This window comes from Lepus europaeus, chromosome 3 (genome assembly GCF_033115175.1).
Source record: "Lepus europaeus isolate LE1 chromosome 3, mLepTim1.pri, whole genome shotgun sequence".
Classification (NCBI taxonomy): Eukaryota; Metazoa; Chordata; class Mammalia; order Lagomorpha; family Leporidae; genus Lepus; species Lepus europaeus.
Genome location: NC_084829.1, coordinates 67,219,705 through 67,243,074, shown reverse-complemented (window position 1 = coordinate 67,243,074; position 23,370 = coordinate 67,219,705). Strand labels below are relative to the sequence as shown.

The 23,370-nt window shown below is 38.7% G+C and overlaps 1 protein-coding gene across 1 annotated transcript in view; it reads right to left on the bottom strand.

Annotated features, from left to right (window-relative positions):
• The window catches only part of COL19A1 (collagen type XIX alpha 1 chain), a 415,287-nt gene that overhangs the window by 129,046 nt on the left and 262,871 nt on the right, over positions 1–23,370 (bottom strand). The window contains exon 15 of the mRNA XM_062187570.1: positions 21,827–21,880. Coding sequence (XP_062043554.1) covers positions 21,827–21,880 — 54 coding nt within the window. The remainder of the gene's footprint in view (positions 1–21,826; positions 21,881–23,370) is intronic.

The following is a 23,370-nucleotide window of genomic DNA, read 5'->3' as shown; positions in this document are numbered from 1 at the left end:
TTGGATACCATACGAAGTAGCACTATCAGGAATGCATATGGGTATATGCACATATATGAATGATAAGGCCAATTATATCTAAGAGTAATGATGAGGTGGAGAAATTTACTTTCACACATTCATTTTAGTTAATAAAGTATTAATTATTAGGGATCACAAATTAATAACACAGTGTCTAAAATAAAGCAGAGGAATCAAATAATAGCAGCAAACATTTATACAGTGTTTACTGTTTGCCATGCAATCTAACAGGGGTGTTATATGAATTAAATCATGTAATCCCTACAACACCATGAGGAAAGCAGAATCATCACTTCTATTTCAAAGAGAAAGAGAGAGTTTGAAATGTTAACTGGTTCAAGATGTACCACTGGTATGTGGAAAGGCCAATATTTAAGATTAGCATTGAGCCCAAAATAGGTTCTCATCTACTGCTTAATTTGATCATGAATGTTTACGAGAAAATTTTCTTTCTTACTGTTTTAGTAACTGGGATACTTTGGGTACATAAATTTTGAGCTTAATATAACAGATTCACAATCTACCCTGCAAACAAAACTTTACACAAGTTTGCGCAGCAGACTGAAGGAACCTTGCGGAGGCTGAAAGGAGATACTAGATTAGAGTCTTTGGAAAGTCTACTGCTATACTGATGGCAATCAGTGTAGCAATGACCCACTTTGTGGGTTTTGTTTTTTGGAAGGTTTTTATTTAGTGAATATAAACTTCATATGTGCAGCTTTTGCTTTTAGGAGTATAGTGATTCTTCTCCCCATTCCTGCCCTCCCACTCCCACTCCCATCCCACCTCCTACTCCCTCTCCCATCCCATTCTTCGTTAAGTTTCGTTTTTAATTGACCTTAGGTACAGAAGATCAACTCTATACTAAGTAAAGATTTCAATAGTTCGTACCCACAGAGATGCACAAAGTATAAAATACAGTTTGAAGACAAGTTTTATGGAACTGTCAGAGAGAAACAACCTCAATCAACACAGGAACCAGTGGCCATAGAGAAACTCTGCATATAAATGCCAAGAGAAACTCCTTGTTTACAGTTAGAAAAACAATGCAGATCTGGGATTTGGAATTGGTGGCTCTATGACAGTCACAGTATCAAGAATTTTGCTATTTTTCTATCTTCTGTTCTGATATGAAACATAGCTGGAGAAGACCCAAGGAGTCATTTGTTTCCAAGGTTAGTAAGAGCCATCAGTCTTGAGGGCTGTCAATTAACTCTGAGGAAGTTAAGCATTTGTGGAAAGTGACAGGTCTCCAGACATCACAGTATGTTAGTAGATGCTCTGGGGCACCTGAGAGGTTACTTTCCCTGAGGTTTCTGCTTATATAGACCTATCAAGGAGACATTTAGATCACCCAAGTTTAGTGAATAAAAAAGAAAAAAAAAAGTTTAGCTACAGAGGCTATTTCAGCCTTGGCTAATGCTCTTAGGAGCTTTATTAGGAAAACCAGTTGAAGGTTTACAGAAAGGAAAATTGTCCAAATACCTTGCTCAGAACAGTGACTCACAACATAACTACAGAAATCATGGCTACACAATGCCTATCTTTTATGGCACTCTTTTTCACCCCACTTAGATTGGAAGACACAGGACATTCAGGTTAATGTGATGAGTACACAATTATAGAACTGCTTTAAAATGATAATGAACTCCAGGGAGACACACCTGTTCAGAACCCAACTGCACTGATGTAAAATACTCTGAGAGGTCTATAAACCTAGTCTGTAGAGCTCCTGATGATGTTTCCTATTCCAAGAAAACATTCTTGCTTTGGTGAATGAATAAAGTGATTTTCAAGTTGGGAAGTACATACTTTCATAAATAGTTTCAGTAGCATTTAAGAAATTTTTGGTTAAAATCTTGCTATGGGGAGAGAACAGAGAAATACCATGATGTCTGCCACCTTAGTTATGAGACGTATAGTGCAAAAATGTTGAGTGTTTGCATTATCATTTCCTGAGTAGATTTGGGTTTTAGCTGCATGTTCCCAAAGTCTAAAAGACAGAAAGAGTTCTTCCTATTAAACAACCGAGTTTCCTTTGTGCTGATCTTAGCTGCACTCTCACTTTTCAGTCAATTCACCTTGCTCAAAGAAACATTTTTGCACAACCCCATTGTTTTTCATAAACTCTATGTGCAAATCATGGCTTAAGCCTTTTGTTTGAGGTTTAACAAACCCTAGGCACTGTGCGTTGAGCTCTCCATGGCTGCTCAGTTAACTCATATGCACATGCTCTGATCCTCACTCCTGGACTTTTTTTTTTTTTTTTTTTTCATTCTACTCTTTTCTCTAAAAGCACCTTTAGATTTTTGTAACTCCGCTGGCAGAGCCTCCTTGAGCCATCTGGATGCCACTTATCTCCATGAACCACAGCACTTCAGTCCCCTCCCAGAATTCTCAAACACGTATTTTCAGGTTACACACAACTGCCTTTGGCCCTGTGGGTTTCTAATTAACTTCAGTAACAACCTTTGAAATATCAAAGACCTCTGTGAAAGAAGCTTTACTAATCAACTCCCTCCAAATCATGCAAAAGAAAAAAAAAAAAGAGAGAGCTTTGTTTAAGAATAGACAGACAATTTGTTTCTGGAAAGTCATTTGGATTAATTTTCAGGGAACATTTCCAATATGCTAATGGCTAGTAGAAAAGGCAGATGTCAGTCATTATTTTTTCTTTGGTGTTTTAAATAAAGCACTAGGAAGTCTAAACTCAGACATTGGAATTAAGAGATGAAGCAATGATAATGGTTGGAAAAACTAATGTTGAAATGAAATTTTCTCTCATATATGTTTTCATTTATAACACATCACACAAATCTTAGGAAAAGCACATTTATATTGACTATAGTGGCTTGTATTAGGATCTATATTTCCAGTTAGAATGAAAACTCCTTGAGGCCAAGAAGGTTCAATCCTTTCAAATTCATCTTTACATAGATCTTGGTACAAGGCAGTTTCCCAATTTATGCCCTACCCTCTCTGCCCCCCCACCCCCAACACACACACACTCAGGCCCTGCCAGGCTGCACCAAACGTTTGCGGAATACAATGGACTCATTGCTTTTACAAGAAAAATTCTCTGGGGAAAGCCAATTTCTTGCTTGCCGTTTTTGGTTTCAGTTATAAATAATATCAAACAGAGCAAAGGGCTTGCTGCTTCCAAATACACAGAGGACAGGGCCAACAGGTTTAGATTAATCTAATAATTTGACTACTTAATTGAATGCAAAGCTGTAGGGAGCTCCAGATCAGTAGGAAAGAGTTCATGGATGGATTCTGGACCAGAATTACAGTATATAAACTTGTACTGTAACTCAGAAAAAAAGAATCAATAATGTTCTTTAGACAGAAAATATTTGAGGAATCATTTCATTTCCTTAAAAAAAACCCAAAGATACTTTTATTTGTCTTAATATTTGACATAAATGAATTTTTAGTTTCTCTGGGATTTCATTATATGTTAAACAGCCATAATTTTATAACATTATTTATCTTGGAACCATTCTGCTATAACATTTTAGTGTCTGAGGAGATGCCAATACTTCCTCTTCCCAGTTCAAATTCCTAGAAACTCTAAAAACTGTAAAACATGTGTCTGGAATCCAGGAGATGATTCAGTGAGTGTCTACATTACTTTTGAATTTCAATACAGAAACCTCACGCTCTCATGTTTGGGATTACAAGCTACCAGAACAGTGAACAGGGACCAGATAGTACATACCAACTGAAATTTTAGCTTCCTGGAAGGAGCTCATTTTCCTCAAAAATATCTCTCACATGCTCTATTTTATGTCCAAAACTTTTCAAAGAAAGACTTATTTATTTGGTGGTGTTATTTTTTTTAACTAGGTCAAATGCAAACTCTCTTGAAAGATGTAATATGAATGCTTCATATTTACACAGTTCAAGAAATTCTAGAATCATTTTCACAGATGGCAGGGTAATGTGATTGTAAAACACATTATCTTATTTGAATGAGATGGGTACTATTAAATTTTTCATCTGATAGATGCAAATAACCAAGAGATTTGCCCCAAAATCATACAATAAACAACGTGTAGAACCAAGTCCCAAAGTCATTCCTATCTACTATATTAGATTTTTAATCCATAATTTCCTGAGAAGTTGAATGGGACAGAAAAAGAGAGTAGAAGAAGTGGCATGTTGGAAGTAGAGATGGGAGAAGACAGCCCCAAGACAGGAGAAGGGTTCAGGAAATGGGAGAGGAGACTCCAAACCTTCTCTCCCTACATCACCATCAGGGTAAGGGTGCTTGCTCTTCTGGCATGAGGCTCAGAGAAATGCAGTTACTTCTTTTTAGTCAAGTCTTAAAGATAGCTTCAATTTTAAGAGGTAGGGACTAAAATGGAAAAATGCTCCTGGAGAACTCAGGTCTCCATGCTAATTGGAAGACACAGTCATAAAATCTGAAGTACTGTCATTCTTTTTGGTTTTTTAAAGATTTATTTACTTAAAAGGGAGAGTTTGGGCCAGCACTGTGGCTCAACAGGCTAATCCTCTGCCTTGCAGCGCCGGCACACCAGGTTCTAGTCCCGGTTGGGGTGCCGGATTCTATCCCGGTTGCCCCTCTTCCAGGCCAGCTCTCTGCTATGGCCCGGGAGTGCAGTGGGGGATGGCCCAAGTGCTTGGGCCCTGCACCCCATAGGAGACCAGGAGAAGCACCTGGTTCCTGGCTTCGGATCAGCGCGGTGCGCCGGCCGCAGCGCACCAGCCATTGGAGGTTGAACCAACAGCAAAAGGAAGACCTTTCTCTCTCTCTCTCTCACTGTCCACTCTGCTTGTCAAAAAAAAAAAAAAAAAAAAAAAGGAGAGTCAGAGAGAAGGGGGGAGGGAGGAGGGAGAGAAAGAGAGAAAGCGAGAGAGAGATCTCTTCCACTCGCTGGTTTACTCCCCCAAATGGCCACAATGGCTGGGGCTGGGCCACGCTGAAGTCAGGAGCCTGGAACTCCATCTGGATTTCCCACATCAGAGGCAGGAACCCAGATACTTGTGTTATCTTCCACTGCCATCTTAGGCACATTATCAGGTAGTTGGATCAGAAATGGAGCAGCTGTGATTTGAAACAGTACTGATATGGGATGCCAACGTTGTAGGCAAGCGGCTCAACCTGCTACACCACAATGCCAGCCCCACTGTTCTTATACAGATATGTTTAATTTAATTTATTTATTTGACAGATAGAGTAAGACAGTGAGAGAGAGAAACAGAGAGAAAGGTCTTCCCTCCATTGATTCACCCTCCAAATGGCTGCTAAAGTCGGAACTACGCTGATCTGAAGCCAGGAGCCAGGTGCTTCCTTTTGGTCTCCCATGTGGGTACAGGGGCCCAAGCACCTGGGCCATCCTCCACTGCCTTCCCAGGCCACAGCAGAGAGCTGGGCTGGAAGAGGAGCAATCGGGACTAGAACCCCGGGGGTGCCAGTGCCGCAGGCGGAGGATTAGCCAAGTGAGCCTAGGCGCCAGCCCCTAAACAGATATTTTCATTTACATTGACTATTGAGTCTGATGAGTTTTTCCGAGTGATTATAGCATCAATGTGGATGTTTAAAGGCCACCATTCTTAGATGGATGACGTTTCTTTATAAAGACTTGACTAGAGGAAAATAGAAAGGAGGGGAGAAAAGCAGATAGAAGAAGTTACATGCACATGATAATGAAAGGATTAAGAAAAGTTTGAACACTTTTGCCTTGGAAATGGTAATCCCTGGACTAAATCTTTGGAAAGACAGACAAAAACAAGGAGAAGATGGCAAGGAATGCTAAAATGAGTTAATAATAATATGAATAACAATAATTACCTTTTGAAAGTAACCATTGGGTGGCAAATTGTCTTAGTCCATTCATGCTGCTGTAGCAGAACACCAGAGTCTGGGTAATTTATTACAAAAGTAGAAACTTATTTTGTCATTGATCTCACTGTCTGGTAGGTCCAAGATCAAGATTCTGGCATTTGTTTTGGTTAAGGCCTGTTTGCTGTGTCTTCACATGGCAGATGGCAGAAGAGCAAGCTAGAAACTTAGCTAAACTTTGGGAAGCCCCTTTTATAAGGGCATTAATTCCTTTAATACAGGAGCAGCCCTCGTGGCTTAATAACTTTTTTTTTTTTTTTTTTTGACAAGCAGAGTGGACAGTGAGAGAGAGAGAGAGAGAGAGAAAGGTCTTCCTTTGCCGTTGGTTCACCCTCCAATGGCCGCTGCGGCCGGCGCATTGTGCTGATCCGAAGCCAGGGGCCAGGTGCTTCTCCTGGTCTCCCATGCAGGGCCCAAGCACTTGGGCTATCCTCCACTGCACTCTTGGGCCATAGCAGAGAGCTGGCCTGGAAGAGGGGCAACCGGGATAGAATCCGGCGCCCCAACCGGGACTAGAACCCGGTGTGCCAGTGCCGCAAGGCGGAGGATTAGCCTGTTAAGCCACGGCGCCGGCCAAAAAGCCAGACTTCTTAATACTCTCACCTTGGCAGTACCTGAATTTTAGGAACAGAAATATACTCAAACCATGGCACAGCTATAAATATTGGTACGCTTACCTCTTATAACAATCCAGCAAAGAGCAGTTTTCCTTATTTTACATATAACAAAACACAAAATATCTCACCCAAGGTCATACACTTAGTAGACAAGAGGTAGGTTTCAACCAGGCCTATCAGACCCCATGGCCTTGATCTTTTAATTCTGTTTTCAGCTGTCTCACAGAGAGAGAGGTGACAGTAAAATAAAATATCAATCATCTTGAAGTTAGTTAAAATAATCAGGAAGAGCATACTGCGGTAAAAGATTACAGGATCCCTTAATGAAGTACACAATCAACATAGGCCATGAGAGGGAACTCTTAGACATTGTGTAGATGTGCACTTTCAAAGACTTGGGTGACATGAAAAGATCAAGAGCAAAGTGGCCAGAATGGGAGGATGGTGAGCATCAGGAGAGGAACTACTGGAGATGCAGAGAAATAATAAAATCACAGGGACTTGGATTAGAGAGGAAAGGGGAGAAACAAGTGAACAGGCTGAAAAGGAAAAGGAAGTCAGCAAACTCAGTTAGCATCTTAAGTAACTGTTGAGGATCCAGTAACACCACATAAATGAGGGGCAAAGAAAAACAAAAGGAAAAACAAAAGTGCTCAAGGAAGGAGAATAAAAGAGTAGCTAACCTAGAGAATAATATTGCCTGTAAGTGATAAATGATTTTGGTGAGCTGCAACTCCTATGAGCATGCAATCACAGTGGACAACAGTTGTGAGAAAGTGGTCACACACAAAGGAATTGAAGTATCCCAATAAAACTAGAACAGCGCCATTGTACTCTGTTGTGAAGAAGAGATGTATATATCAGCTTTGTGGGAATCTAAAGGATTTAAGTGGCACAACAATATGCTGGCTTACACAGTCAGCAAGGACACCTTTTGGGAACTTCCCCTCAAAAGCAAATAGAAATTTGGTTGGAAGCCAGCAGCCATGTGCTCCTTCTGGGGGAATCATTGGAAATTCTGAGCAGCACTGTGATCCATGATCTCCTCTTGTCTTAGCCAGTTTCTTCCCCATATTGGCACATAGCTGTGCCATACTTAAACAGATCTGTAGCTCCTAGGTGTCTCAGCCTGGGCGATCACCAGCATTCCTGGTTCAGAAGTTCAGCAGCAGTGTGGTTAACAGGTGAAGGATTGCAGTGAAGGCAGATTCCGGATCGTGAATGAATATTTTTCACATCTGCCACTTTGGACATTTTTCAAACTCATTCCTCTGTGTATTCCAGGAAAGTGCTCGCTTGCGCTGGGTTTGTCTGCTTCTGGCCTTAATACTGAGCTGTGTAATTGAGGGAACTCAAGCACAGGCAGTTTATGGTTGTATGAATAAGCAAAATACTCAATATGTGACCCGATTGTTCTCCAAAATTGCACAGTCCCTGGTTTCACTTGTCATTTTGCAACAAGAGTAGGAGGACAAGACTGTGACAGTGCATGCATTCAATGGGTATAATTAACCCATTTCATAAAAGCAGATTTTCTAAATTATGCTATGAAGCTCATTGGTTTTTTAACACTTTATTTTCCAAGCAGAGAAACATCATTTCTCAAGATTCTTATTTCCTCAGATAAAATCCACTTCATTATTGAAAGAGTGGGACTCTGACTTCCATGGCATGATGGTTAGAAAAAATATCACTCCCTCCTAATGCTGCCCTTCTGCTTATCCATCCATGAAATGTTTCATACTCGTCTCTCCCCAGTATGTCTGCTAAAGGAAAAATATTATTTGTCAGCTTCCTGCAGTATAAGGAACAGCAGGAATCTTTAGAGTGCCTTGCCACCCACAGAAGCAACATCAATGACCCAGAGCAAGGTGATAAAAGCCACAGGGGCACAAAAACTAGGAAGGATGGGGATGTGTGAAACAAGTTACTGTATCCAGGGGTGTCCCCAAAAGATCACCACCAAGAAAAACCATACCCTGGGAACAACTTTGCCTCCACCTCCTTGTCTGACCTTAGGATTCTCCGAATGTACTACCCAAACCAGGAGGAAAGTCAGCTTATGCACACCCCAGAAGCACAGAGGCAGCCAACATCTAGCAATGCTTTGAGACTCCCTTTACTGTAATTAAAAGATGACATTCACTGTCTTTAAAAGTGCAGGGGAAAATGTGCTTTCTAAGGCACAAGGTTGGGACTTAAGATAAACAGGCTGATGTCACTGGCTTATGTGATAACAAGTTACATACAAGCTAAGAGCATGTGCAAAATTTGAGTAGTTGGGGAGATTCTGTATGTTTTACTTTAGGATGATGGTTGTCTCTACTTTTAACTTGAATGTGTGGTTTCAATGCTTCTCTGTGTTCCATAGGCCATTCTAATGAGCGATTCTTGGCTCAACTGAACCTCATGTTTACTGGAAGTAAACTCAGGGAAATTCTAGGAAAAAATACTTAGTAATTTTATCTTTAAAACACATAACCCCATTCTAAAAGGGATTTCAGGCAGAGGAAAAAACACTGGTGAGCTCAGCCAGGAAAGAAGTCATCATTGACATTAACCTCTACTAATCCCATAGGATGGTCTTCTTGTTTCTTAAAGGGAATTTGAACTAGTTCAAGTATTCTATAGAAAAATATGGTAAATTCTCACGAATCCACAATGTGCCATTGTTGAATATTAACTACTTGCCACATTTGCCTTAAATTATTTTACTATTTAACAAAATCATTCCAGATATTCCTGAAGCCTTACTGGATCTCACTTTCTACTAGATTTCTTTGTTTTTAAAAACTTGCTGCATCTCCAGTCAATAACTTCTTTCAGTCTTTCCCTTTATTCTAGATATCACTGTGCAAACAAAAATGACCATAAGGATTTAGTTGAATTTCTATATGCCAGGCCCCAGAGCTTTCTTACTGTTAAAATGAAGACAATCTTTTTTGCCTACCTCACAAAGTTATACAACAGTAAAATTAAATATTGTGTGGAGATCCTTTTAGATATCATCATATGCAAACTATAGGATTATTTAGGAAACAAGTCTGCCTTTCTAAATATTAAAGTTCTAATACATCTGATTGGTCTTTGATTTCTCAAACCTTAATGTTTACCTCATATGAGGAAATGAGGCTGAATCTGTACATGGGCCCAACCATTATAAGTTTGGTGACCACAAATTAAAGATTTAAAATATTATGTCTCATCATAGCTATAAATAATAAATCAGTCTAGAAGTCTCAGTAGTTGGTTTCAAGAATATGATCCTAGATGAATAAAGTAGTCAGTGTCCAAAGGCAAAATCCTTTTCCAAGACAAGGTAACCAAAATTAGTAAAAAATTTAGGCACCCAGAAAGTGACTAATTATATTCCACTACTACTGTTCATAATGAGAAAAAGAATTAGGAAATCAAATCCAAGGGCTAGTTTTTGGAATCTCAACCTGATACTCGCAGCTGCTTCAAATGCACGTCTATGTATTTTGTGGTCACATAAGGTGACACTAGAATTTTAGCAATGTTGGCAACAGCTGCTTTGTCTGGGACTACAACCCTAGTGGGGGACAAGTGGTAATAAAAATGATTAACAAGCCACATCTCCACTTTTTACGTCTTTTGTCTCTACATTTTTAAATCTAGGAATGTCATCTTGTCTCTATTAAAAAACGAAATTACTATTCCCATTTACTCAAATAAATGGTTTGGTTCATTTCATCTAAAGATACTATCATTACAGAACATGGCCTTTAGTCATTAGTAGATGAGACTGAGGTTCTTCACTGAAAGGAAAACCTAGAAACATGGCAAAGTCCTGATTAACTGAAGGCTTCTAGAAGGGATGGTGAGACTATGAATTGGTTTTCCGTTGAGATATGGTGTGCCTTCAACTGAGTATAGTCACTTGCAGGGTGTTTTAAGAAATCCATGGTTTCAGATATTTTTTGTCACCTGCTTTATTCAGCAGCCCAAAATGTGTTCGGGGATACCAAGTTGTTTGAGAGGCAGACCTTACTTTATGCAGGAAAATTCACTTTGCATCTTAGGGTCTCAGGGTGCAACGAGTAAAGTTGGAAATGGGAGACAGGGAAGCTCAGGATGGTATTAAATCATGGGGTATAAGTGCAGGAAGGCATTAGATCTATGGTATTTTAAGGGCACATATTTTCATTGCTGTAACTGTTCACCTGATTCAATGTGTAACTAGCCTCTCAGAGAGGAAGCAACAGTAGATTCAGTCAAGACCTGTTTAGGCAACAATTATATCTTTACCAGTTTTCTTACAGCAAGCAAGTCTACTGAAGTAGCAAGAATGTGGGCTAGAAATTTTAGAACAATTTAGTTGAATTAGTAGAAACAGTAATTCATCAAAAAATAATCTAACTGCCTCAGATGAAAACACACACACTCTAAGAGAAAGATGTGACAGCTGATTGCTTTCATGGCCACTTGTACTCCTACTTCCACTCTTGGATGACGCTATGTGAGAAAGCCACCAGCTCTCCACCCCTTCCTGGCACTATTCTTCTCCTAGCTCCTTTAGGTTTATTGAGTATATCAAGTTTCTCCTCATCACTTGCCCTTTGTGTGCCTTGATTTTGCAGATTGGAATGTTTCTGCTCTGTCCCTCCATGGCCAGCTTCTTCTCAAGACAGATCATCTTTCCAGGGACACCTGCTTGGACCACCTTAACCAGAGTAACATCTCTTGTTCTAAGTCATTATCACATGACCCCATTTTTTCCTCTACAGCATCTTATACTAAACTATTTTGTCTATTTATTTAATAGCTTATTAGCCATTGCTAACTCCTCATATTATAGTGTAGGTTATTAAAGGTAGGGACCTTGTCTGTAGTTTGTTGTTTTGTCACTGTATATACTATGTTTGTAATTCTGATTTAAATATAGATGATGAATAAGTATTTGTTAATTATAGTAATTTTCCCCCTATTTGTGGGGGATATCTTTTAAGACTCCCAGTGGATGCCTGAAACCAGAGAGAGTGCTGAGTCCTTTAATTCAATGCCTTCTCCACTTAATTAAGCAGTTACCATGCATCATGGTTGCAACTTTCAGTTTCAGGTGAGACAGCAAAACCTGTTAGAATTATTTTTTCACAAATGGAGGATTTGGTTTTACCATAGACCTTAGGTACTTCAACATATGATTTCTTTTTTCATTAAGTTGAGAAGTTCAATCTTTTAGCTTTAAGGGAAGCACTTTACAGTTTCTGTTTGGCATGTGCTTTGGAGCTATTATTATGTAAAATAAGGGTTACCTGAGTGTAAGCCCTGCTGCTCTCCTGGAACAGTAGATCTGATACCTGGATGGCTACTAAGAGACTAACGGTGGAAAGCACAGAGTGCGGATATGCTGTAAAAAGAGATGGCTCATGTCCAGGTGGGATGCTGGGGGATGGTGAGAGAGTTCATTGTGCCACTAAGGTGGTGTGCGATTTTAAGCTTCACAAATTGTTTATCTGGACTTTTCCATTCTGTATTTTTGAACCTCAATTGACCACAGGTAACAGAAACAGAAGAAAGCAAGAATCTGCAAATGTGGAGTGGGATAGGGACCACTGCAAAGGCACTTAATTTTATACCTTTAATCTTTTAAAAGTGTAAATGGCTATACAATTATAACTTTTAGGACTGTACAATGATTGACATGTTAAAGGTAAAAGAAATTCTGCTATAATGAAAATAACATTACATAGTAAAAACCATGATATTATGTATTTTAGATTCGATTTTTGTTTCAGAAAAGAAGCACAAATTTTATTGGAGTAAGCTCCTATGAAATTAATGCTTTAGCTTCTATTAGTATTTTATAATATAGGGGTATTTTAAAATATACTTTTAAAATTCTACTTATTGGAGAGGGAAGGAGGGAGGGAGGGAGTGTGAGAGAGAGAGACACAGAGGTAGGGAGGGGGAGAGAGAGAAGGAGAGAGAGAGAGGGAGGGAGAGAGGGAGAGTGGGTGAGAGAGAGGGAAGGAGGGAGGGAGGAAGGGAAGCTCCCACCCATTGGTTCATTTGCCAGATGCCCATAATTATGGTCAGGGTGGCATGGGCCCAATTCCTTGAACCGTCATCAATACCTTCCCAGGATCTGCAATAGCAAGAATCTGGCATCAGGAACCAAGACTCTGGCATCATGGATGCAGCAATTTGTGAAGCTTAAAATCGCACACCATCCTGAGTGGCACAATGAACTCTCTCACCATCCCCCAGCATCCCACCTGGACATGAGCCATCTCTTTTTACAGTATATCCGCACTCTGTGCTTTCCACCGTTAGTCTCTTAGTAGCCATCCAGGTATCAGATCTACTGTTCCAGGAGAGCAGCAGGGCTTACACTCAGGTAACCCTTATTTTACATAATAATAGCTCCAGGGACTATGATGTGGGACACAAGTGACTAACCAGTGTCTTAACCACCAGGACAAACACCCACCCTAAATGGGTATTTTATTTTGAAGATTTATTTATTTGAAAAGTAGAGTTATGGGGGATGTGTGTATGGGGGGAGATCTTCCATCCACTGGTTCATTTCTCAAATGGCTGCAATGGCCAGGGCTGGGCCAGGCTGAAGTTAAGAGCCAGGAGCTTCATCCGGTTTCCCACATGGATGCAGGGCCCCAAGGATTTGGGCCATCCTCCACTGCTTTTCCAGATGCATTAGCAGGGAGCTTGATTGGAAGTGGAACAGCTGGCACTCGAATTGGTGCCCATATGAGATATAGGCGTTGCAGATAGCAGCTTAACCTGCTACCTCAAAACACAGGCCCCCTAAATAGGTATTTTAGAGATCTACAGGCTAAGTAAGAACTTGCATGAAACTGACACTGAAAACAACTGTTGATGAAATAGTATTTGTATTTAAACTACAAGATAAACATAAAATGCAACAAAATTAAAAAATAAATTTTATTATCATTTTGATATGCAATTAAGTCTCAAATACTGGAAAATTTCCATGCCTACAACTTCTAAGAGGGCATTTATTCTTTGCATGCAGCTTTTCCAGCAGTAACAGTAGAGGGAGCTGCTGCTCCATTTTACAAATTCATTGAATTTTTGTTTTCAACATAAATTGCTATGCACTGAAATGTGACACAGTTAAACCCACTGCTCACTTCTCATACTGCAATAACAATGCACAAAAACAATATGAGAAAAAAATGAAAGAAAACCAAAGCCCTGCCAGTGAAAGACATAATACACTTTAAAATTAATGTGGTTTTAATAAACACTTTTTACGGTAATGATGAATGAGAAGTAAAGTTAATGTCAAATGGGTGGGCTAATACATGCTTCCTTTAATGGCTCATTAGTTAAATTCTCCTGCTTTCCTTCTGCTCTGCCTCATTTCCAGCTGCTTTCCTCTCTTTTCTAAAGAAACTACAACACAGAATACTCTGAAATAAACTAAGGCATTCCAAGTCTTGAGGCTTTCCAAGTCTCATTATATAAAACACAAGGCCACCATTTTCCATTGCTTATGCTACTCAGATAACTGGAAGGCTTTTTTGAACAAAGAAATTTTATTAGAGTGTGAGGGATAGTAGTTGAGACTTAGAAAGAACATCACAACTAATAAAATGCAATAGCACAGAAAATGGATGAACAAGCCCCTGATCCTTAACAAGAAAGAAAGAGGGGAAAAAAAAATCCTTAGACCCAGTAATTTTTATTACCTAATTGGGACTCATTTTTGTATCTCTTCAAGAGTGGATATACACATCTAGAAGAAGTATTCCATCTATACAGTGATCTTTCAACAATTCATTGATTGACATTCAAATTTTGGTTAACTGGGTTTTAGGAAATTTATAGAGAGTACTAAAATATGTTGGTTTGATTATAGATTCAAGATCATCTTTTCTATCTGCCATGTGAATGGAAGGTTGAAAGAGTAATAATGGATCTAAATTACATTAGAAAAGCTTTACATTTAGAATAAAATTCATTCACATACTAGGCATGTGACCTTTCCAATGAAATGGATGGAGAAGGTGTTATCATTTACATTTACAGAAAAGGAAATAGAGAAGCAGAAATGCCCAGTGACTTGTCCCAGGCTGAGCTACTGAGGAAGTGGCTTAGTTGCCTCACTGTTATCCTACACTGTCTCAGTGTCCTGAGACAAAACAGTGATATGCATTATCATGGAAAATCTACTAATGTTTTGTGTAGGATGTTTAAGTATGGCTGATCCAAGCCAAACTGTAAACTAGAAGCTTGTCTTTCATACTTGTAGTCTCAGTTCCTGCGATTCAATTCTAATACCCTTTCTCGTCGGATTTTAGCAAGTTACTTGATGCTTCTAAACATTACTGACCCACTTATAAAATAATTTTAAAAATATTTTATTTGAATGCAGATAGACAGATGTTACATACACTGGTTCACTCCTCCAAAAGCCTGCAATAGCCAGGCTGAAACCAGGAGACTAGAACTCCATCCAAGTCTTCTTCATGGGTGGCAGGGACCCAAGGACATGAACCATCATTTGCTGCCTCCAAGGATGCATAGTAGCAGGAAGCTGTATTGGAAATGGAGTAGTTGGTACCCAGGCACTCTGATAAGGGATGCAGGTGCACCACGCACTGAGTTGGCCACTGAGCCAAACATGCACTCCAGAATAATTTCTAATTCTCGGATCTCAGGAGACACTGTAAGCATAGTATTAAATAGAAAGCTACTACACTGACAAATTCCCCCAGTGTGGTGCACTTTTGTCTCTTCTGAACCTGTTTCCTCGGGGGCTAGTGTTATTTCCTCCCCCAAGAATTTGCCTAATGCTCCCATGCTTCATCTTCCTGAAAAAGTCTCAATCAGAATCTCTGTGTATGTGAAGGTATCAATCATGCCATCCGCTATGGCTTGAATATGGCTCCCAAATGTCATGTATTGGAAACTTAATCCCCAAAGTCATAAATGAATTGTATTTGGGACTGGGGATTGTAGGAGGTAATCAGGAATTGATGAGGTCATGCAAGTGAGGCTCCCATGACACAACAGTGGGTTTATAAGAAGAGGAAGAGAAACCCAAGCCAGAAAGCTAGTTCTGTCTCACTGTGTGATGCCCTCAGCCGGATGCCTGTCTTGTACTGTGCACCTTCCAGAATCAAGAGGTATGTAGAACTCTATAAATTACCCAGCCTCTGGTATTCACTTACAGCAACAGAAATGGATTAAGACACTTTTTAGTAAAGAATACTCATTTGAGAAAAGATGGCAGAAATTCTTTGAAAGAATTGGGAGATTTTCCTCTTCATAGTTAAGATTGGTTTTACCCTTTCACAGAAAAATGAACAAACACTTTATAAAGAATATGTTCAAGCAAGGGGTTATAATACACACACACACACACAATTCGCTAAATAGAAAGTTGGGGGTTGGGGGGGGGGCAGCGCTTTGGCGCAGTGGGTTAACGCCCTGGCCTGAAGCACCGGCATCCCATATGGGCACCGGTTCGAGACATGGCTGCTCTACTTCTTGTCCAGCTCTCTGCTATGGCCTGGAAAGCAGTAGAAGACGGCCCAAGGGCTTGGGCCCCTGCACCCACATGGGAGACCAGGAAGAAGCTCCTGCTGTTGTGGCCATCTGGGGAGTGAACCATAGGATGGAGGACCTCTTTCCCTCCCTCCCTTCTCCCTCTCCCTCTGTAACCCTGACTTTCAAATAAATAAATAAATCTTAAAAAAAAGAAAGTTGCGGGGGATTAGTTTTGATAAACTACTTGTGTTTCTCGTATAAACATTTTTAAATTGTGCAAAAGGGGCCAGCATTGTGGCATAGTTGGTTAAGCTGCCGCCTGTGATGTCAGCATCCCATAGGGGCACTGGTCTGAGTCCTGGCTGTTCTGATTTTGCTCCCTGCTTATGTGCCTGGGAAGATAATCTAAGTCTGTGGGCCTCTGCACTCATGTGGGAGACCTGGATGAAGTTCCTAGCTCTTGGCTTCAGCCTGGCCCAGCCCTGGCTGTTGCGGCCATTTGGGGAGTAAACTAGCAGATGGAAGATCTCCCCACCCCTTGTCTGTCTCCCCTTTGCTCTACTTGAAACTCTGCATTTCAAATAAATAAAAATAAATCTTTAAAAATAAATAAGTAAACTGTAAAAATAACCCACACATTTGACTTCAGAATTAAGAGTCTTGGGTAGAAGAATTGACTAAAATGTTTTAATTATTTGAGAAGCTTCAGGTCATTTCTTTTAATCTTCATAGACACTCCCGTAACAAATAACACTAGCTTTGACTTTGGGAACACCTCTAAATCCCCAAAGGGCAGAACATTTTCTTGAGGAAACTGAACAAAGAATGCTGTTATCAAAGGATCTTTTATTCTTTTCAGAGAATCACACTGACTAGAATAAAATTTTTCTCCCACAGATTTTCTGAAAATGAATTGCATCCTATATGGGCACTGGTTCAAGTCCTGGCTGCTCCTTTTCCAATCCAGCTCTCTGCTGTGGTCTGGGAAAGCAGTAGCAGATGGCCCAAGTGCTTGGGCCCCGTACGCCCACGTGGGAGACCCCGAAGAAGCTCCTGACTCCTGGCTTTGGATCGGCTCAGCTCCAGCCATTGTGGCCATTTAGGGAGTGAATCAGTGGGAAGAAGACCTTTCTCTCTCTCTCTCTCTGTAACTGTACCTCTCAAATAAATTACTTTTAAAAATGGTGTAAAATACTCATTTGAGGAATAGTGCATATTATGTAATTACTATTTGGTAAGAGAGATAAAATTAAAAATTAAAAAAAATATTTCATATTATCATAAGAAATTCTAACACATGCTTTAGGAAGCTCACATCCTGGCCACTAGGGTGAGTCACATGCTATCTCCAATCCCAATTAGTAGAATTTTAGCTGCTCCAAACCCTTTTCTTGCTCTCTTAATTGGATTCCTTCCTGAGGTGAAGTATGTCACATAGGGTACAATAAATGAAAACCAAATAAATGAAAAACAACAACACTTTGATCTAAAAATGTCCACAAATAAACTTGGATGTCTCTTAAGCTAAATAGTAACAAAAAACAAACAAACCCATGGTACAGTTCACAGAGATAACAAATACTCTTCAAATAAACTTCAAACAATTTGTAGAAAAATAGAATAAGGTGTTTATTTTGGTACAAAAACTTTTGAAATCCATGCATACTTTTTCCCATGAACTTTTTGAAGATCCCTCATATGTATGGATTTCAAAGATTTTTGCATCAAATAAACATCTTTTCATGCCATTGTCAATGAACTTTTACCTTCATACTATGATAGCTACAATGAATCTTGCTTATTATATCCATATTCTAGCTTTAATCTAACACTCGAGTTACCTCCCAGTGAAATCTGGTCATGAGACTCCAGCTTAGAACTCTACCTGCATTCTCATAGCTTTCATAGCTTGTGAGCCCTCACACAAATTCTGCCAGGGTTCCTCCCTGGCTTGACTTCATTGCGCTGGCTGAGTGCTGTATATCTCACCTGCCTGAGGCTGCTCACCTGTCCTGTCTCCATTCTCCAGAGATTCCATACTCTGTATTTTTGTGGTGACTGATTTATTCCACCAGCAGTACCTGGCGCATTTTCCATCTTTTCCATCTGCTTCTCTGGAGAAACTTCCTCAATTCACTATGTTTCTGTTCTAAGTTTGTGGGGGAAGCCACCTCTAACCATTATTTTCCTCCATTCACACTTCTGCATATTAGATTTGAATCTCCCAGAAGACAAGGATCATGTCATATTCAGTTTTGCAAGCCAGCTCCTAACAGTGTTAGGCACATAGTAGGACCCTAACTAAATATTTGTGAAATTGTTGAACAATGTGAATTAGACTTTTTTATGAGTTCATTTTCTTAAAACGTTCATTATTATGACCTTGAAAAGACTGCTTTTGCAAAAGCTCTCTTTGCTTCTAATCATTTGGGAAATAACAGTTCTCTTTTGAAAGTACATTATGTTTAGAAAAATTAAACATGAAGGTGGCACAGAGAAATGTAGGGAGCCAATTATTTCCCCTTTCTTTTCAATGCTGTCCTCAACTAAGCTTTGTAAGTATGGATAGGTGCTCCATAGGATTTTTTGCAGCAAACTGATATGCACATCATCTATTTAACCTATGATGTGAACAACTTCAAAAAATACAATGGCTGATGAACACTGTACCCCAAAGTGAAGTTTTGATGATACTTATAGAAGAGAAATGATATTTCAATCAATTAGAAGAGTCCCAGATTCAGAAAGATAGTTTCCAGAAACTACAATTCCTAAATAGAAAATGAGCTGGTGGTTAGCCCAACACTTTCATTTTGCAAAAAAACTGATCCATGTATAAATGATTTTATTTTCAACATAGATTGTCCCTCATTTCTTCAGTCTAATGAATTGAGTATTTTACTATGTTAAAATGTTAGTAGGAGCGGTGTTGTAACACTGCCATTCCATATGGAATTCTGGCTCCTCCATTTCTGATACAACTCTCTGCTAATGACTGGGAACGCAGCAGAGGGTGGTCCAAGTGCTTGGGACCCTGCACCCATATGAGAGACCTAGATGAAGCTCCTGGCTCCCTGTTTTGGCCTGGCTCAGCCCTGGTCATTGCTGCCATTTGGGGAGGGAACCAGTGGAGGAAAGTCTCTCTCTCTCTCTTTCTGTCACTCCTTCTATGTAATTCAGCCTTTAAAATATTTATAAATATTTTAAATATATATTTATAATATAAATTATATATTATATATTTAAATTTAAATATATAATTTATAATATATTAGAAATATTTATAAATATTTTATAAAAGTTAATAAACCACTTTTTTCTCAAATATTATATACTCAGGATTTAATTAAGGACTATGGATCAAACCCATAGCTGATTTTACCATCAAAATTTAAACCTTGAAATAAAGTAAACACTTCTCACTTTTAAATACTCTGGCAATAAATTAAAACTTGTGGAATTGAACGTTATAGATTCTTTCAGATAGTTATGTTTTTCTTAAGATTCTAAATTCTTTAGTAAACTCATTTGATCAATAGTTGAGAACTTATTTCAGAATTCAGTGTAATTCTTTTATTTTTTTTTTCAGTGTAATTCTTTCCTAGACATCTGGAAAACTTGTCATAAAGACTTTCTATATTCAAATTCATCCTGTGAGACAACAATCATCCAGGTTTAAAAGCAGCATCATTTTTCTAGAAAACTACATGAAGGTCTAATCTTGCCTGCTAGCATTCACCAGCTTTCTTCCTTAAAGCATAAAATAATTGTTGAAAATCTTACAATATGTTTTCTGTTTTGCCAAAAAAGGGAATAAACATCAACAAAGCTTATTTTTTTAAAGACTGGATGCCAGGATACCCAGTTTCATCTCCCTTCCCTCTTGATTTTATACTCAATGTTAATTAACACCAATGAATTGTCAATAGGCAATCTACCTGAATGGCTAAAGTGAAATGAAATCAATGACACGGACAGTAATCTTGCTCATTTTTAGCATATGACCACATTCTAAGAAATTCCCAAGGTATTGGGTCCAGAGCTCTTCAGTGGTAGTGCAAGATTCTGTTCTTTAAAATGTCACTTATTTGGTCTTCATTTTCTTTCTATAAGCTATATTCATTTGCTTACTCACTTGTTAAACATTCAATAACCACATGCCACAGTCCAGAAATTATGCAAGGGAAGGGCAGGGAAGATTATGTTATAGATTACAAAATAAAGAAGGCCACAGAGGAGAACAGGCAAAGGCAGTAAAAGGCAAACCATGAAGGGCCTAGAATGGCATATGGCATCCATCTTTCTTGAGGGAAAGGGAATATATTAAAGAATTTTAAGCCACCCAAGTTGCTCTAGATATAAAGCCTTAAGTTACATGGTCAGAGTTATGCTTTTAGGTATTATTCCACTTGGAGAAGGTGTAGGAAGGAGAACAACTTTTAGATGGCTTTAAACATATAACTTCACTAAGGTACTGGTGAGAAGGATGGAGAGGAAGAAAGGGATTCATGAGCTGTTTGGATGTAATATTGACATTCTAGGTTGATAAGGAGGATGAAGGAGAGAAAAATATCTAGTGTTCTTTTTAGAATTTAGCTTTGGGCCTACTAATTTTTAAGTACATAGGAGACCTCCAAGTAGAGACTGAACAAGCAATGGGATGTATAACCCAGAAGGAATGAAAAAGACTGGGATTCTTCAGACCATCCAAAATACAAATGCAGACTGACGGGAAGTTGTTGATGAAGGGGATAAAAAGAATGCCTCTAGAGTTAGGAAAAAAAATCCATGTCGGAATACTAACAACACAGAGAATTTCAAGGTGAAACCATTCAATTGTGCAAATTTCTGTGTAGTAGTAAAATAAAATGAAACATGGAAAGTGCCTAGGGAATTTGGTGATTAAGACACTATTGGTGACATAGAGAGTGTAGTGTCAGTGCAGTAACTTGAATGCAAACAAGATTCTGGTGGGTTAAAGATTTAACAGAACCACAAACAAATGGAATTTTTTTTCTAGAAACTTGAAATAATGTAGTAAGATAACTGGTTAGAAGATCTTGTCAACAACATAGTGTAAAATTCTAACAAAACCATTTGTATCAAGAAAGTAAATGTGCATCTCCAGATATCTGTCTTACTACTAGCCTTCATGTTAAGAAATCAAGGAAATGTTGTGGCATAGCAGGTTAAGCTGCCACCTGTGATGTCAGCATCCCATATAGGCACCAGTTCAAGACTCAGCTGCTCCACTTCCAATCCAGCTCCCTGTTAATGTGCCTAGTAAAGCAGCAGAAGATGGCCCAAGTGCTTGGGCCCCTGCTCTCATGTGGGAGGATCAGAAGCAGATCTGGGCCCCTGGCTTCAGCCTGGAACAGCCCTGGCCATTGCAGCCATTTGGGGAGTAAACAAGCAGGAGAGAGATCTATATCTGTAACTCTGCCTTTCAAATAAATAAAAATAAATCTTAAAAAAAAAGTAATCAAGGAAATGGAGGTCATACAGATTCAAAACAGGACTCATCTATTTGGATACCTGGTTTAGGGATGTCCAGGCAGGCAGTACACTTGTTCATAACCATATAATAAAGAAGTGGGTGAAGTGTATGGACAGCTACTGGCCTCCCTTCTCACTTGGTTTGCAGTAGTGAGGGTGTGGTTTATGAAAAACAAATTACTTACCCAGGTACTGAAATCCATCATTTAAACAGTAGAAAGAATAAAGTTATTATTCACAGGGGAATAAAGTAACCCTTGAGTAAACACACAGAAATAAAGAGGGTCTCTCCAAAGGGACAGTCATCCTATGGTTTACTCACAGGTGGTCCTGGGGGTCCTGGTTTTCCTGGAGGTCCTGGTTTTCCTCGTCTTCCCTTGAAACAAAAGAAAAAATGGATAAATGCTGTGATTCTATTTTAATATAACATTAAGTGGCAACATCAAAGATAGTAAAAATGAACAAAATACTAAAGACATTTCCAAGTCCACATTATTTTTAAGCATTAATGAATTCTAAAAGTTGTGCACCAATTGCTAATGAGCACAATGAGAGACATGGTACCTGAAAAAATAAATCTTAACTTTTATCAGTAGACCTTTAAGAGCTATCTACTTACTTTGATACTCTAGCAAAGTAATAAAATGTTACTGAAAGATGATCTAAGATTGGCATTTTATCTGATGATTCTGTGGTTTCAGATACAATTATAGAGGCATCTGTTATCTTGAGTTGATGTTTATCAAAGAGGGTTTACACTGATGATGAGATTGGGTTTTAACTTGAATATTTTTGCGCATCCTTTTAGACTTAACAGTTTAGAATCTCTGCGGATGGGAGTCATTGATCTGAACTTTTAAAACCACCCCAGTTAATTGTTATGATTGCTAAAGTTTGAAAAGCACGTCCCTAAGCCCTATTCTTAGTATATATGTTGTATGAGCACATGCATGCACTAGTTCTTTTCTTGCCTTTGGATGGTTAAGTTGCTTTGTAGGTGAACTAATATGTAATTCTTTCACATAAATCCTCATTATTGCAACCAAATAGGAACTCCCAAGTTTACAAATAGCTAAATTCCAGTGGTAGGAGTGAGAAAGATAGTTTTGTGCTAACATCTCTAAGTAACTGGGTGATGAATATCACTTGACAGCATTTATCTATATATTATAAAATTATTTTCTTAAACTTTTTTCCAAAAGAGGACAGCACAAGTACTGAAAGCATTCATTTTGAATGATAAGTATTTCTAAGCATATATTTTTCAATTTCATCATTACTAACAATTATTTGATCACTATATGGATAGAATATTAACACAAGTACATATTAAAGTTTATTGATATTTGAAAACTAAAAGTATTGGGTTGATCTTTTCAATGATTATTTTTTTGAGAAGTGTAAGCTTAAACATACAAAGGGCCCTTTCATTCACTAATTTTCTTAGTCTGAAAGTGCCAGGCAAAGTTACTCAATATCTTTTTCATCTAGGTTTGGAGTGGAGTAGAAGTCTAAGGCCAGAATAAATTTTGGGAGGTAAGCAAGAAAATATGGTAAGAATGGGTGAGAAATATATACCCACAGTTTCTGAAGGCAAGCTAAGATAACACCATGAAGGGCTTCATATAAACAGAGCAGCCTTTTCCATAAATAACCCTAGTTAACATCTACAAAATAGATTTATAAAAAATTTACTAAGAACAATTATTTTTAGTGCATTTATTACTGTCTGTCTTAGAGACCTAAACCTTAGAGTTCTTTTATGGAACTGTAAGATGGGAATGAATATATAATTTAATATTCTGTGTACTTAATACATATATACCATTTTTTAGTGTTGAGTTTACATTTTCTGGAAATCTTTTA